Genomic DNA, 15912 nt, shown 5'->3' on the forward strand with positions numbered 1-15912 from the left:
CTGCCCAAATTTATTAATTGGATTTAATGTATTTTTTCGACCTTTTGAGTAGATTTTCTTCGACAAAAACGCGTTAATTTTGATAACTACCATGTCTAGTAAAGAAAAAATTGCTTCTTCTTCAACAGAAGCAGGTACATTGTCATCCATAATACCAACATTTTAAGATTTTGTGAAAACCTTCCTCAACACCCACTTTGAAAAATGTCCGGTCAATTTTTCTGTCATTTTGGGGGTAAAAAATTGGGCGCAATGTTGCGTGCATACACTCGTAAGGAAGAGCAGCCGATTAAACGCTATATTCCGAATGCGTAAATATATCGTCAAGCACATGCTCGAAGTTGTGTGCGAGACACCTAATGGATTTTCCTAATGGATAGGATTATTGAATAGATACAGAGTAGGCGCGTGAATCATTTAGCTAAATTGTAGCTGTTCGTACTGTTGTTGGAACAAAAATCGTTTTTTCGTTTGACTGAAAAATTAATCGGTCTCAAATTTCCAGTGGTGAATAATCAGCAGTTATGTGGTTTTAAGCAATCTATTGCTCTCATATTCTCTTTGCGGTCTTTAGGGTCTATTGCATCACACTAGAAATAATCAAATACCATGCTGTGGTAGGTAAGGGCCAACCGCTCATCTATCTTTAGATATCAGTGACTAATTGTCTCTAAGACTTTGCTCTGTGAGGAAAAAGTGAGCAAACCTATAAAAAATAAATAATCTTCAGATTCTTCATTTAGAGCAGACATGGGCAAAGTACGGCCCGTTGGGTAATTCAATCTGGCCCGTCTGATGATACCACAACCAAACTGAAACCAAAATTTGATGTTTTAGTTAAAAACAGCTGAAGGAATTTGTTGAGATTGCGATTAAATTTAGTTTTGGCACGAAAACTATTGTTCTTTACTGTTGCTTTTGTAACACTGCAAACATTGTTTATAAAAAATAACTTTTTACGTCATACTTACATGGCCCGCCAGTCTAGGTGGGCGAAATTTTTGACCCCTGATCCTAAAACCGTGCCCACCCCTGATTTAGAGTGTTTTCAAAATTGAATGCGCTCAGTTGCATAAGCAGTACGTTTATAGACATCAATAAAACACATCCATTTATATGTCTTGTATCTCGTGCTTTCGGTTTAACGAACACCGCATATGTACATGGCCGTAGCCCGCCACTCGTTTATAGTGTTCTTGTACTTGACCACGGCTTCCTTGTTTTGATTAAGACTCGGAAACATTAAGTCAAATGCAAAAGTTTTAAATTGAACTACTTACACATTTTAAAGCATGTTAGGTTATTTCGATAAAAGATATAGATCTACCAAGTTTTCTCAGTCTGACATCGAGTTTGGTCTTGAGTTGCGAAAGGGTTTTGTTTGAAAAAATTGATAGTTTAGTTAATATTAAATTGGTCATATTCAAATTGAGTCTGAAGACTTTATCGTCTCACAACCTTCTTCTTGTACTGCTCGCACGACCGCTTGTACCACGTGAAACACTTGTAACTGTACGAACTATACCTCCTGCACTGCTTGTGCTACTTGCAGCACCAACAACACGAAAACCACTCGAACCGCTTGCAGGGCTGCTACTAGATGCGCTATTGCAGCACTTCGTATTATCCGCAACTTTTCGTTCCAACGAGGCCATTTCTAAAAAAAGAAAGTACAACAATTTGTAAGAGATAAATTGCTCAAATATATGGACCGCAAGTCAAATGAATACCGACATGAAACAAAAAATATTTTTATAATAAATATTGGTACTTTGACTTGTAATTGATCCGAACAAGGTTCATATAGGGTAGATTCGTGGGCTTCATATTTGACCCCCTTAATTTGGAAAATTCTGTGAAAGTTCACACACGGTAATACTAAATTTTCCTTGCGGCTGTTTTGCTAATTGCAATATCATATGTAACTTTTTTGTTCAAATGAAAGTAACACAAAATAAAATGAAAATTATATCTAAAGCCTGTTTCTATTTTTGTAACGTATTCTTACTCACCCTTTATCAATGCGTTGATCTCAGAGGAACGTTTGCTGTTTCCTCTACGTAGTCCACGTATTATTTTGTTAGTCTTACGAAGTTCATTTATTTCTGATATTTGATCGCTGTTGGTTTTATTAAGCTGACTTAATTTAGATGAAAGTGTACTGATTTGTGATTTTTGTTTGTTGTTAGTCTCACGAAGCTCGCTTATTTCCAATGACAGTTTATGGATTTTTTCGCTATTTTCAGTGATTCCCATGAACTGCGACTTTGAGTTTTTGTCGGAACCCACAAATTCTGTTGAAACATGAAATATTAGCGCAACCAGTAAATCAGTTATGACTGTTATGTTTGACAACGATATTATTCTTGGACCACTTGGCCATCTGCACTCCGCACTATACTTGCAAGTTTGAAATTCGCGTGCTAGCTGAGAAATAAAACACCGTAGACAGAATGGGGTAGATTTACGGCCCCAGTTCATGGCTCAACAGCCTAATAACCATCATCACTGCTTGCTAGCTACTTCAAATAAAAAGGAATCACCTTTCATTTTAACAGCATTTCCATCAACTTTGTTTTTGATTTCATTCAAGTCTGAATTTATACTTCGGATATCTTGAATAGAACACAAGTAATTTCATTATTTGATATCAATATATATATATTTATGTGTCTTTAGGATACATTCATAGACCTATCAACAATAATTTGTTGGTTTGTTCGGGCGGCACAATTGCGGAAAATGCGTTAGACTTAACTCACAGATTACACATCTCAGTTTTCACCTCAAAGTCTAATAAATTGTCACCCACAGAATGTAATAAATTGAGCGGGCAATGTCGAATCAGAAATATTCTTGTCGTTTCAAATAATAATAGCTCATCAATACAAGGAATGGCATCTCTATAATTTTATAATAACAATAATGACTTATTAACTACTTCGTGTTGCGTATAATAGCGACACTAGCCCATAACCTGCATGTACACTGAACATGAAACATAGTAAATCTATAAACTTATCGGATAATGTTTGCCTCATCTAAATATTGTTTGTTTTTAATATTAACCAAAGAAGACTGTCAGTGATGATGATGGTCAGATGGACAGAAACATTTTGAAGGCGCCTACGATACCAAACAGACCTAACTCCTGACGAATCTCCAACCGTTCAAATTAGAAGAAAAAATCCCAAATTCACCTTACCCTGTATGTTACCAGTGATGAGCGGCAACAGGTTTGCGTTACTTTGAGATTGTGCTGCTTTCTGAGTTCTGCAAGTTATTGGGAATTCGTTTCTTCTTAGATGGTTCTCAATGCTAATACCAGGTTGATCCCAGCGCAGAGGAGTTGGATCACATTGCACAAACCGGCAACCGGGTTTAGCGGAACACTGAAGTACTACATCTTGACAGAGAGATGAAGAGATAAAGATAATCACAATAATTATAAAAAAGCTTTTCATGTCAGTCTTTAACTAAAACAAATCAATCTAATTTTAAGTCAATCTACAAATAGCAAAAAAAGTTTGATCAAAATTTTCATTTGTATCGTAACAGAATTCTTAAAAAAAAGTCTGTTCTATATGGAAAATTTGAAAATCTAACAGAGTGTTACTACATCTTGGAAGTTTTTTTGTAAAGGTGAAAGCCAAAGTAAACAAGGGTTTAGGTCCGCCACTGGTTTGGGAGTTTCTTAAGTATTGGTCGCGATCCATGTTGGAAAATGGGTCGCGGCAAGGTTATTCAAATCTGTCAGACCGAATTACCTCAAAATAATTGGATTCTTGCATCACAAGTGGTTTTCTGAGATTCAAAGTTGCAAGGATTTGTTGTCACGTGGGAGTGGGTGAGTGTGCCAACTTTACTAAGCGTAGTCGACAAAACTATATGCATCAGCTGGTGGTCCAAAACATGTTTTTTCAGCACTGACAGTTATTAAAATCGAGTTGCAAAAACGCTTCGATCCTGGTGACAATGTGAGCATTGCGCTGAATGGAGCCGTTTATTGAAAATACTATGTTTGGGCAATTTCAGTTTCATCAATCACACTTAATCAATGATTTGTTCATAATGTGTACTATGTACAATTATTGATTGTCTTTGTCTTGTCTATTCGGAACAAATCTGAAAAATAGCTGAGTGATAATTTTTGATTGGGTCGTGAGATGTTCATAAAAGTCAAATTTTAGTCCAGCTCAACAAAGTTTAAAAACAAATCAAGTACTTACAAATGAGTTTGCAGAATTTTTAAGCAGGCAAATCGTTAATGTTATTTGTGAAGTAATGAATGGAATTGCATCGTAGAGCTCTTTAGCTCTCGCAACTTACTGAATATCTATTCACTATATTTAGTAGAATCTCATTTTTTTCAAATCGATTTTCAAATCACAATGTTCCGATTAAATTATTTCCGAATCTGATTCTATTTAGTATACCATCATATTATCGTTAACTTTCATCAAATTTAGGAGAAATATAGTATACATTTTGATAAAATAACAATAATGAGCTTAAAGAATTAGTTACTAGAAAAGCACACTGCATGGATGTATCAACTACCAAACATATTACGGCTGAGGTTTATTTTTTGTTTTATAAAGGTATACTCAGTTACATATTTACTCACATACAATTGTGTTTGCAAATAATACAGGGTGTGTAGCGATTGTTTCTTCTAAAATTGACCTTCAAAATTCATCCAAATGATAATCACTAGTTAGTACCGTATGCGCCATGACTTTAAAAGACGCAAGGATGACGAGAGAAGCATCACAGACATGTTTTTAAAAAGATATGAAGCAATGGTGTTTTACTATAAAAATATTATGTAGACAATTTGAAGAAACGTTTAAAATATTTGTGAAACTTTGTAACATTTTAAGTAGTCGAACAAAATTGAGCGAAACCTTTGGTCCATCGAAAGCTGCTACCAATATGAAATATAACGACTCTGGGAGTGTCAAGGCTTTGGAAAGCTGTAAACGTAAGAATAATAAACGCCTTTGGTCGATATAAAAGCAGCGCCGCTGTGTCGTGGAATTGCCTTGTGGTATCTATTATTTTATTTTTTTTTTTTCAAATAGAATCAAGCCCTTTTTCTTAAATTGCTTCGAATCGATTCGAATTGATCTTGATTCGAATCGCTTCGATTTGAAATTCTGAATCTTACATCCTAACTGCGACTAAACAAAATCAGCATGCTAAAATAAGGGTATATTTGTTATCTATTCACTGTATTGGGAACCGCTACTAAACCAAATTACTATGAAAAAACCTCCCATTAACCTTCCATTGAAGGATTTTCACCATACGGTTGATTTACTGATTTTTCAAGTAATGATGAGTTACATACAAGTCCACATACAACTCCTGTGGGATTGTTGTTTATTATAGACATTTTTCCGTACATCTACATACTATTAGAGGGGTTAGGTAACGTTGCTTTACCTAAAGTTACATAAACAAAGGGCTCTTTCTGATCGATTTTGTATTTTAGCTATTTTCTGTAATTTCACCTCTACTTCAGTTGTGTCAAACTTGTATTGCGAAAATTCGAATCAAATGCAATGTTCGTCAACTGCAAGTCCTATTCTTTCCAATTATTTGCAATTCTGTGAAATTCTTCACTATATTTTCTTTCTGTAAACAATGTTTACTTTGACGAACTATTATTTTTATATCCATATGTCACACTAATAAATATCATCAAACAAAATGAATATTAAACGCTCGAGGCTGTGTGTTATTCAATATTTTTCTGTGTGAAGTTGGACCTATTTTTGGAATTACGTAAAATTTGTTGTTGTTACATGACGCATACAGTGGCACTATGGCATATAGGTGTGGGTATGTCGGACCAACAATGTGGGAGTCGTTTATTTTAAAACTTCAGCTTCAAACCTAATTGTAATACGTAATAAATTGGGGAACGCGAACCAAAGATATCAAAAAGCAGTAACTTCATATATATATATATATATATATTTGCAGTGATGAGCTAGAAAAATCGTAACAACCGGAACGCAATCTATTTTGTTAAAATCAAATATATATATGCACAACACATCCGTGGACGCTCACAGAAATTGCCGGTCCTAAAAAGAGCCGAAGAGATACATTAAAATATGATGAAAAACAACTAAAATATGTCTGTGTAAGTATATTTATAGCAATTCAATACAAATATTATTATTAGATAGGTATGATTTTTTTCATGGGGGTCAAAGGTCCGGGAAACATCCGGTGAACTTGTAATAATTGGACACGTAATGGACTTATGGATAGTCCTGATATTATGTTGTTGTTCTTGTCGGACACGTTAGTGGACATAACGACCGTTTTAATATTATGTTGCTATTCTTGTTTGTCTTCTTCGCCATTATAAAATCGCTTTTCTCTTCGAATACTGGACCAATTGCTTTAAGATTTTTAGTGGATGAAGATTTTTTTCAGAAGGCTATTACTTTTATCTAATATTTCTCACAAAATTTTGCTGTATTACTTTTTAAATATGGGAACACGGTTTTTAATCTGCCAAGCGTGACGGCTTATTCTACAAATTGTTGCTACTCGAAACTCGGAAGTTTTTTGAGATTACCGGTAATGCTAAAGGTGTGGTAAACTACTGCAGTGAGTACTTCTATGCTTGTCGTCAATATATTTGTAGACTGTGCTGTTATGATACCGTAGTAAATTGAATCAGTGGGTATTTCAATTGACGTTGAAACGTAATCGTCACAGGACCTTGAAAATCCGTGTGCTGTGTTGGTTTGTCGATATGGTTGCCCAAACTATCTCGTAAAAGCGGTGGTTGCACCGTATGTTATAATTAATGTCTTTGAATGTGGGGACTTTTCTTCGAATCTTCAAACTGTGCTGTGCTGAGTAAGTCACCGCCTTGTAACTGTTTCACTGTTCAGCTTTGTTCAGGATACCCTATGGGTTTCGGCGAATTGATGATAAAATATTTCGTTTTGTCTTACGTGTAGTCTTGTCTTTGAAATTGATTTTCGAGGTGGTTTGAGATTGATTTTTTGCCAGAAGGCTATTACTTTAATTTCTTCCTAAATTTTCTATGAATCCTCTGAGATTAACTCTCAAATGCTAACGTAGTAAATTTTTTTTTTTCGGTAAATCGGATTAATTTTTCCTAATGGAATTCATTTGTGACGTTTTTAGATTGCGTTTTTTTAGTTTTTTGAGCGATGCCTGTTTGCCGATATGAAGGTACTGCTTCGCTTAGTGTCAATATATTTGTGGAATGTGGTATCTGCTGTTATAATATCGTAGTAAATTGAATCAGTTGGTATTTCAATTCGCGTTGAAACGGAATCTTCACAGGACCTTGAAAATCCGTGTACCGGTCTATTTGTCTAACAAACCAGGAGCGTCTGGCACGTCATGTGTTCATGCTTTTTGTGCTACGATAGTGAATTTTGTTTTCGATAAATCGGATTATTTTTTCCTAATGGGATTCATTGGTGACTTTTTTATATTGCGTCTTTTTTCAGTTGTTTGCGCGGTGGCTGTTTGCCGATATGAAGGCTCAAAAATGCGGGGCTTGCACTCACTGTTATAATAAATGTCTTTTAATGTGGAAGCTTGTGACGTGCAGCGTAAGTTACCGTATCGTAACCATGTAACTGTTTCACTGTTCTGCTTCGTTCAGGATACCCTTCGATTTTCGGTGAATTGATGATAAAATATTTCGTTTCCCACGTGTCCCTATATTTGAGCATAACTTTCTTGTTATTCGTATGCTACGATGTAAAAATAAATATGATGTAACAAAACGAATAGTTAAAAACTAAGTTTACCAAAGAAACTAAACTTTACATGACAATTTTATATTATATCAAGAACAGAAACGAAAAGGCAATCAAATATTTAAGCCCGCTACTGTATATAGCTCACTACTGTATATAATATGATATGTCTGCTTGTCAAAATGTAAAGTCGTATTGCATATCGTAAAACAGAAGAGATGAATATTAACTTCGCCAAAGTTGTTGTCAAAAAAGTGAGTCAAAGTTACAGGCATTTTACAGTAGTTATAACTAACACAAATTTTTCATTTTATCCGTGGCCGATTAACGTTTACTCTGTTTTACTGCCCGTATTGACTCGGATTGTATTGCATAATTTATAGCAGTGATTCCCGATTTTTTTTCAAGTAACCCAGATTTGAAAAATTGGAAGCTCGCCACCCAAGGATATGATTAAATACTGAACGACAAGTTGTGATTTTAAAGCAGCAAAATTAAATTACTTAAACAAAGCAATTATTTTTCACTTTTATCTTTTTGTTGAGAAACACAAGCGACGCAAGGGGACTTTCAGGTGACCCCATCGAGTCACGACAAATAGGTTGGGTAACAGTGTTCTACACGGCTGTTACCAGCTCGGCCGTTCAAAACCGCCATCGACCAAAAAAAATTTGGCCTCCTCACTATTAGACCTTGCCAGCTCTCCAGTGGCTGCCTGATGAGTTTTGATCAATAAATGTTTTTAATATTTTGGTGGATCTTTTAATTTGTTCTCAGCCTCAATTATTCTATTCATCCTCATTGTGAATTTCAAAGGAAAATTCCTATTAATATACCTATGATTTCATATATTTTCACTTTCACAATCACAAATACTCATGGGAAAAAGTGATGCATATTGAAAGCAGTATAATATGCAATGCTTGGCTAGGTTTGTGTGCCTATTTGGTACGTGATTTGAGATAACCCAGTGGCCAAATGTAATATTCCCAGACTGAGCTCTTCAACTATTCTCATTGATTGGACAATATCGTCATATTATATTTATTTTTCTGATGCTGTACATCATTTCACAGCATTTTCTTTTACATATTACTTTTTTCGCTGATGTTTTTATTGTAAAATTTTGCTTGATTTGAATCGAACACATCGGTTGAAAATATGACCAGCCCATTGTCATCCATGATACATACCAGCATCTGAAAATTTTGGCAAAATCTCACTTTCCAACTCGATATAACCAATCTTTTATTTTTCCGAATTTCAGAATCTTGAAATCCTAGTTTTTATGCGGTAAATATTTAATTCATCTAGACACAAGTCGTTGACTCGACTCGAGTTGCAATCGCCTTTTAATACCAGGCCACCTAAATGAAATGACTAACCACCATTGAGCCTTAACTCAGTGATTGACTCGACTTCTATGACTTGTTGCTTTTACGATATATTTCGCATTATTATTGGACAAAATTGCTTTTTTTTTGAGGACAACATCAATTGGTCTTGAATTTTATCTTTAATAATGAATGGATATTCATGAAAATCTATTACTTTTATAATTTTCTTTTAATTTTTTTGCAGTCTCTGAAGCTTATTGCTTGACCCGAAATTTATTGATTTTCGAGAAAAATCCCACCACCACAAGAAATTGTCGATTTATTTCATCGAGATCTAACGCAACGACACGCCCAATCACAGGTATTCCCATATTTTTATCTCGGTTTAAAAGAATGAAATGAATTTACATATTTACATTACCGTAGCCTGCCTCTTATTCAGACTGTTCTTGTATAAATTGGACCCCGGCTTTCTTGTTTTAATAAGGACTCGGAAACAAGTCAAATGCAAAAAATTCAGATCGGACTACATACACATTTTAATGCCTGTTGGGTTATTTCGATAAAAGGTATATAGGGTATAGAACTAAGAATTTCTCTCAATCTGACATCTTGTTTGGTCTGGAGTTGCGAAAGGGTTTTGTTCGAAAGAATTGATAGTTTATTTAAGCATAAAGGTCATATTTAGGTTGAGTATGAAGACTTTATCGTCTCACAACATTCTTCTTGTACTGCTCGCACGACCGCTTGTACCACGTGAAACACTTGTAACTGTACGAACTATACCTCCTGCACTGCTTGTGCTACTTGCAGCACCAACAACACGAAAACCACTCGAACCGCTTGCATGGCTGCTGCTAGATGCGCTATTGCAGCACTTTGAGTTGATATCCGCAACTTTTCGTTCCAACGAGGCCATTTCTAAGTAAGAAAGTAAAACAATTAGTAAGAGATAAATTGCTCAAATATATGGACCTCAAGTCAAATGAATACCGACATGAAAGAAGAAAATATTTTAATGATAAATGTTGGTAATTTGATTTGTAATCAATCCGAACAAGGTTATGGGATAAATTCGTGGGCTTCATATTTGACCCCTTAAATTGGAAAATGCTGTGAAAGTTCGCACACGGTTATACTAAATTGTTCATGCGGCTGTTTTGTTAATTGCATTATCCTATTTAACTTATTTGTCAAATGAGAGTAACACAAAATATAATGAAATTTATCTAAAGCCTTGTTTCTGTCTTTTATTTTATTTTTAACGAATTCTTACTCACCCTTTATCAATGCGTTGATCTCAGAGGAACGTTTACTGTTTTCTTCACCTAGTGCACTAATTTCTGACGATTGTTTTTTGTTAGTTTTACGGAGTTCACCTAATTCTAATTTCTGATCGCTGTTCGTTTTATGAAGATGACTTAATTTAGATGAAAGTGTACTGATTTCCGATTTTTGTTTGTTGTTAGTCTCACGAAGTTCACTTATTTCGAAAGATTGTTGTTGGATTTTTTCGCTATTTTCAGTGATTCCGTTAAACTGTGACTTCGATTTTTTGTCGGAACTTGCAATTTCTGTTAAAACATGAAATATTAAAGCGCAACTAGAAAATCTGAGACTGTTATGTTTGACAACCATATTTTATATTATTGAACAACTTGCCCACCTGCACTGCGTAGCACTACTCGCAGGTCTGAGAGCCGCAGGTTAGTTGTGAAGTAAAACACAGTAGACTGGGAGAATGGATAGATTTAAGCCCCCAGTCAAATTTAAATGGCCTGTTACTTACAAATCCTGCAAGCATTGGCGCGTTGGCTTAGTAGTAGGATCACCAGAACTAAGTAAATTGGAATCGCGTACCCTAAAACAGTGCTCTTCAACCGGGTATACGGTATACCCAAGTGTATACCAGTCCATAAGTTGGGTATACAACTGATAAAGGGTATACGAAGGGTGTACAGCCTAAGTCAGGGATTCTAAATTCTAATATAATAAATTATCAAATATTCAAGCGGAGACAACAATGCAAACGCGGCGCACATGAAATATAAAATGTCATTAACGCTAAGAACCAACGTGAGGTGATTTCGGCTGCTATGCATTTGTTCGATTTACGTTGAACATTATTTCCGTTGACGCTAAGGCCCTCAGTCAAATTTATAACTTGCGGACACTATCCTATTAGATTGCATGATGATATTGCGGTACAATATGTGCTTAAAATTTATTGTTTATTCAAGCCTCAAATAACATTGGTATTTGTAAGGTATACAAAGTTCTTGAAAAATTGTAAAAGGTATACCACGATAAAAAAGGTTGAAGAACACTGCCCTAAAAGATCTGGTCGATTTTGGTAGTTATGCCTACCAGCTCGACCATCATAAAACGAACTGGCCAATCTACCAAACTGTTTTTTAAGTACAATGTCCGCAAAATTTATGGCTCAACTGCCGAATAACCCTCACCATTGCTTGCTAGCTACTTCAAATATGAACGAATCACCTTTTATTTTAACTGCATTTCCATCAACTTTTCTTTCGATTTCATTCAAGTCTGAATTTATACTTCGGATATCTAGATAAGGAAAACAGGCAATTGCATCACTTGATATCACAATATATATATGTCTTTGAGATACATTCATATACTTCAACAATAATCTCAACAATAATCTGTTGATTTTTTCGCTAATGCGCTAGATTTATGATATATATATAACTATGTTTGCATCGCAGATTACACATCTCAGTTTTCAAATTCCATGTCTTCCCCCAGAGTGTAATAAATTGAGCGGGCAATGTCGAATCGAAAATATTTCGGTCCTTTCAAATAATAATGGATCTTCAATTCAAGGAATCACACATGTATAATTTAGTACCAACATAATGTCTCAATAACTACTTTGTGTTACTTATAAAAGCGACAATAGCCCACCACCTACATGTACACGGAACAAGGGAACTTGAAACATAGTGAATTATCCCCTTATCGGCTAATGTTTGCCTACTCTAAATATATATTGTTTATTTTCAAAACAAAGAAGAATCTCAGTGATGATGATGGTCAGATGGACAGAAATATTTTGAAGGCGCCCCCGATACCAAACAGACCTAACTCCTAACGAATTTCCGACCGTTCAAATTGAAAAAAAAATCCAAAATTCCCCTTACCTTGTATGTTACCAGTGATGAGCGGCAATAGGTTTGCGTTACTTTGAGATTGTGCTGCTTTCTGAGTTCTGCAAGTTATTGGGAATTCGTTTCTTCTTAGATGGTTTTCAATGCTAATACCAGGTTGATCCCAGCGCAGAGGAGTTGGATCACATTGCACAAACCGGCAACCGGGTTTAGAAGAACACTGAAGAACTACATCTTGACAGAGAGATGAAGAGATAAAGATAATCACAATAATTATAAAATAGCTTTTCATTTCGATCTTTAATTAAAACAAATCAGTATGTCAATCTACAAATAGCAAAAAAAAAGTTTGATCAAAATATTCATTTGTATCGTAACAAGATTCTACAAAAAAGTCTGTTTTACGAGGAAATCAGTTTAAATTTATCAAAGCGTTACTACATCTTGGAAGTTGGTTCGTTAAAAGTAAAAGCCTAAAGTAAACAAAAATAATTCACACTACTGAATTATCACGACTTTGCCTCAAAAGAACTGGATTATTGCATCACAAGTGCTTTCCGAGAGTTTTAATTGCCGGGATTCGTTATCACGTAGGAGTGGGTGAGTGGGCCAACTTTACTGAGCAAAATCGATGACGTCGATCAATCAAAATCGTGATGGTTCTAGCTTCTGAATCACTTAGCTTTTCGGAAATTTTATGGAAACAGACGCTAAAGGCCTGCACAATCGTCTGGAATCCTATATATCGGCTGGTGGTCCAGAAAACATGTTAGTTTCAGCACTGACAGTTATTAAAAAAATCGAAATCGCTTCGATCCGGATGACGATTTGAGCATTGCGCTGATTAAAATGGAGCCGTTTATTGAAAATACTATGTTTGGGCAATTTCAGATTCATCAATCACACCTAATAAATATTTTGTTTATAATAAATCGTTGATTCAAAGTACTGTGTTCAATTATTGATTGTCTTGTCTAGTTGATAAAAATCTGAAAAATAGCACAGTGACATAGCACGCCCTCTTCTGCTATAACGTTTGTTTGCAACTAGCTCTCGTAAATTACTGGATATCCATTCACCATTTATTTAGTACTGCGACTAAACCAAATCAGCTGAAACTATGGAATATTTGTTATCTATTCACGGTATTGAGTACCGCTATGAACCAAATCAAAAATTTTGCTTCCATTAATCCTATTTAAGAATTTTCCTACATCAGCCGATTTCCTGATCTTTCAGTAATTTATTTATTTTTCCACTAATACTGAAAATACGCAACTTACAAATACGATCAGTATAAGGTAAGGATAGTATTTACAGAGTGGATGGAGACGCTGTAAACCAGTACTGGTTATCAAGCAGCGACACTTGGATTGGGTCTAACACAGCATAAAAAAAAACGAAGTAAAAATACAAAGCTTTCTGTAATTTCACCTGTGCTTCAGTTGTGTTAATCTTGTATTACAAAAATTTGAATTGAAATACAATGATCTTCAACTGCAAGTCCTATTCTTTTCAATTATTTGCAACCGTGAAATTCTTTACGATATTTTCTTTGTGTAAACCATGTTTATTTCGACGAACTTATACTGTATCTAACTATTATTTTCATATCCATATGTCACACTGATGAATGTAATCAAACAAACTGAATATTATACGCTCGAGGCTGTGTGTTATTTAATGTCCTCCTGTGTGAAGTTGGACCTATTTTCTAAAATTACGTAAAATCTGTTGTGGTTTCATGACGCATCCAGTGGCACTATGACATACAGGTATGAGCAAATGGGCCCAACAATGTTGAAGTCGTTTATTCATAATTTCAGCTTCAACATTAATTGTAATACGTAATAAATTGGGTAAGCCGTATTCTGAACCGAAGAGATCAAAACGCAGTATAGTTTAACATATAATTCCAATGATAAAATCCTCAATTTAAAAGCCTTTGACATTAGTTATGCATGTCTTTCATTGGCTGAACTAAAACTGAGTCGATGCCTTGCCTTTGTCTTCATCCACAACAATAGTTCCTTCCTCGTCGTATCTTTCGTTTATTTTCTCTATCCTGAAACGAAAAAATGTATTTGTTTTATATGTTAGCTTATTGTATATATAACTTATATTAACATCTAACAAATATGGGGGCGAGCAAAATGTAAGAGTATTATGGACGATTAGTAGCGTAATTAAATAATTATATAACTTTATTAGAACTCGACATTCTGGTATAGTTACTGGCGTCGATATTTGAACATTCAATAAAATGAAAGATATGTGACCGTGCGACGTATATCAATAATACTGTCGAATGAAATTTAAAATCGCCACCCGCCTTGATAGGTCCTTTCCCGAGTGAAACAATTCTGCTTCTTCAATAGTTTCCATCATCGGTTTGCCTGTAGTGTCGCGGAAAGTCAGAGACAAGAGACCGCCAATCACTGCCACCGCCCCGAATATGGTATTCGGTAACCACGACACATAATCTTGAAGACCGATGATAAAAGGTGACAAAACGCTTCCGATCCTGGCGCACATTGCACCAAATCCTATAGCGTTGCTCCTGCATGTGGCGGAATCATATATAAGTTTTTGTTGCACTCGTTTAGTACTTATTCTTAATACCAAGTGGAGAAATATATATATATATTGAGTTCTAGTTCTATTATATGTTAGTTAGTGTGGAGACTTTGTTTCAAACCTTTTGTCGATGCTTAACTGATTCAGGCCACAATAAAATACGAAAATACAGAATACTGTTGCAATACATTTTCAGTTTGTGTCCTATACTTACTTACATATCAAGAATGTGAGCTTTCTGCAATGTCAAATTTATTTTATATAATAGAATATTAAAATAATCACCTGATTACAGTGGGAAACAACTCTCCCGTGAAATTATAAATGATAGCATACGATCCTGACACAAGGGATCTTCCGATGAAGGCAAACACAACACCCATCGTTATAAGGCCTGGGAGAATGAATAAAATCTACATAGCAAAACATATCATTTTAATTTCCCGCAGTGCCTCTAGAATGCGACGTAGTATGTAGTTATAAAAGGTACGTTTTGCTCGAGAGCAAATTACCTGAACAAACTAATCAATTACAACAATAATGCATAAAAATTACTTTCATCTCCATCTGCAAATGCATTGACAATTGTACTGATTAATAATGCCACTCCTGCTCCAGTTAATGTAATGGTCAGCAGAAGACGACGCCCAATAAAATCCATGGTACAGACACATACAACATAGCTTGCAATTTCTAACATTCCAGCTGAAACATAAATGAAGACCAAAATCAATCTGAAAAACTATTCAATGTAGGCCAATATGGTAATTGGGATACCATAAAAAGGGTTTCATTATAATAATGTATGTTTTCCATAATCTTTTGTTAAAATCTTATATCGATCATATATTTCGTTAGTTTGTTCGTTTTCGTTTGTGTTTTCAATAGATACAAGTTCTGTGCGAAATAAATCACCGTAAATATTATTGAGAAATATGTCTCCTGCCAGAGCTCCAGCGTTCAACGAAACTCCGTAATACACCATGCTATTCACTGCCCTGAAGACAAAATCATTTGTTTTGAAAAAAATGATAAATTTAGTGAAAAGAGAGAGAAAGAAATTGGTATGTCATAGTTATGATATTAAGTACGAAC

General features: G+C 35.0%; 2 protein-coding genes across 2 annotated transcripts; both read right to left on the reverse strand.

Moving 5' to 3' along the window:
• Positions 1-9542: 9542 nt before the first annotated feature.
• On the reverse strand, positions 9543-12532 carry LOC120348031 (uncharacterized). The gene is made up of 4 exons (XM_078117613.1): positions 12274-12532; positions 11606-11677; positions 10384-10677; positions 9543-10024 (listed from the first exon to the last, which is right to left on the reverse strand). Exons 1-4 carry the CDS (start codon positions 12530-12532, stop codon positions 9816-9818), a joined length of 834 nt encoding a protein of 277 aa, XP_077973739.1. The 3' UTR covers positions 9543-9815.
• Positions 12533-14528: 1996 nt separating this feature from the next.
• LOC120348186 (organic cation transporter-like protein) lies at positions 14529-15807 on the reverse strand. The gene is made up of 4 exons (XM_039418311.2): positions 15733-15807; positions 15373-15522; positions 15103-15211; positions 14529-14800 (listed from the first exon to the last, which is right to left on the reverse strand). The coding sequence occupies exons 1-4, from the start codon at positions 15800-15802 to the stop codon at positions 14533-14535; spliced, it is 597 nt and encodes a 198-aa protein (XP_039274245.2). The 5' UTR covers positions 15803-15807; the 3' UTR covers positions 14529-14532.
• Positions 15808-15912: the final 105 nt, after the last annotated feature.

The sequence above is a fragment of the Styela clava genome, chromosome 11 (assembly GCF_964204865.1).
Source record: "Styela clava chromosome 11, kaStyClav1.hap1.2, whole genome shotgun sequence".
Lineage (NCBI taxonomy): Eukaryota > Metazoa > Chordata > Ascidiacea > Stolidobranchia > Styelidae > Styela > Styela clava.

Coding starts and splice junctions, on each gene's coding strand:
- LOC120348031 (XM_078117613.1), bottom strand. CDS start 12,532: ATGAAAAGCTATTTTATAATTATTGTGATTATCTTTATCTCTTCATCT. Junction 10,678..11,605: donor AAATGCAGTTAAAATAAAAG/GTGATTCGTTCA, acceptor ATGTTTTAACAG/AAATTGCAAGTTCCGACAAA. Junction 10,025..10,383: donor GATCAACGCATTGATAAAGG/GTGAGTAAGAAT, acceptor TTTCTTACTTAG/AAATGGCCTCGTTGGAACGA.
- LOC120348186 (XM_039418311.2), bottom strand. CDS start 15,802: ATGGTGTATTACGGAGTTTCGTTGAACGCTGGAGCTCTGGCAGGAGAC. Junction 15,523..15,732: donor ATTTCTCAATAATATTTACG/GTGATTTATTTC, acceptor TTTATGTTTCAG/CTGGAATGTTAGAAATTGCA. Junction 15,212..15,372: donor ATTTGCAGATGGAGATGAAA/GTAATTTTTATG, acceptor TCATTCTCCCAG/GCCTTATAACGATGGGTGTT.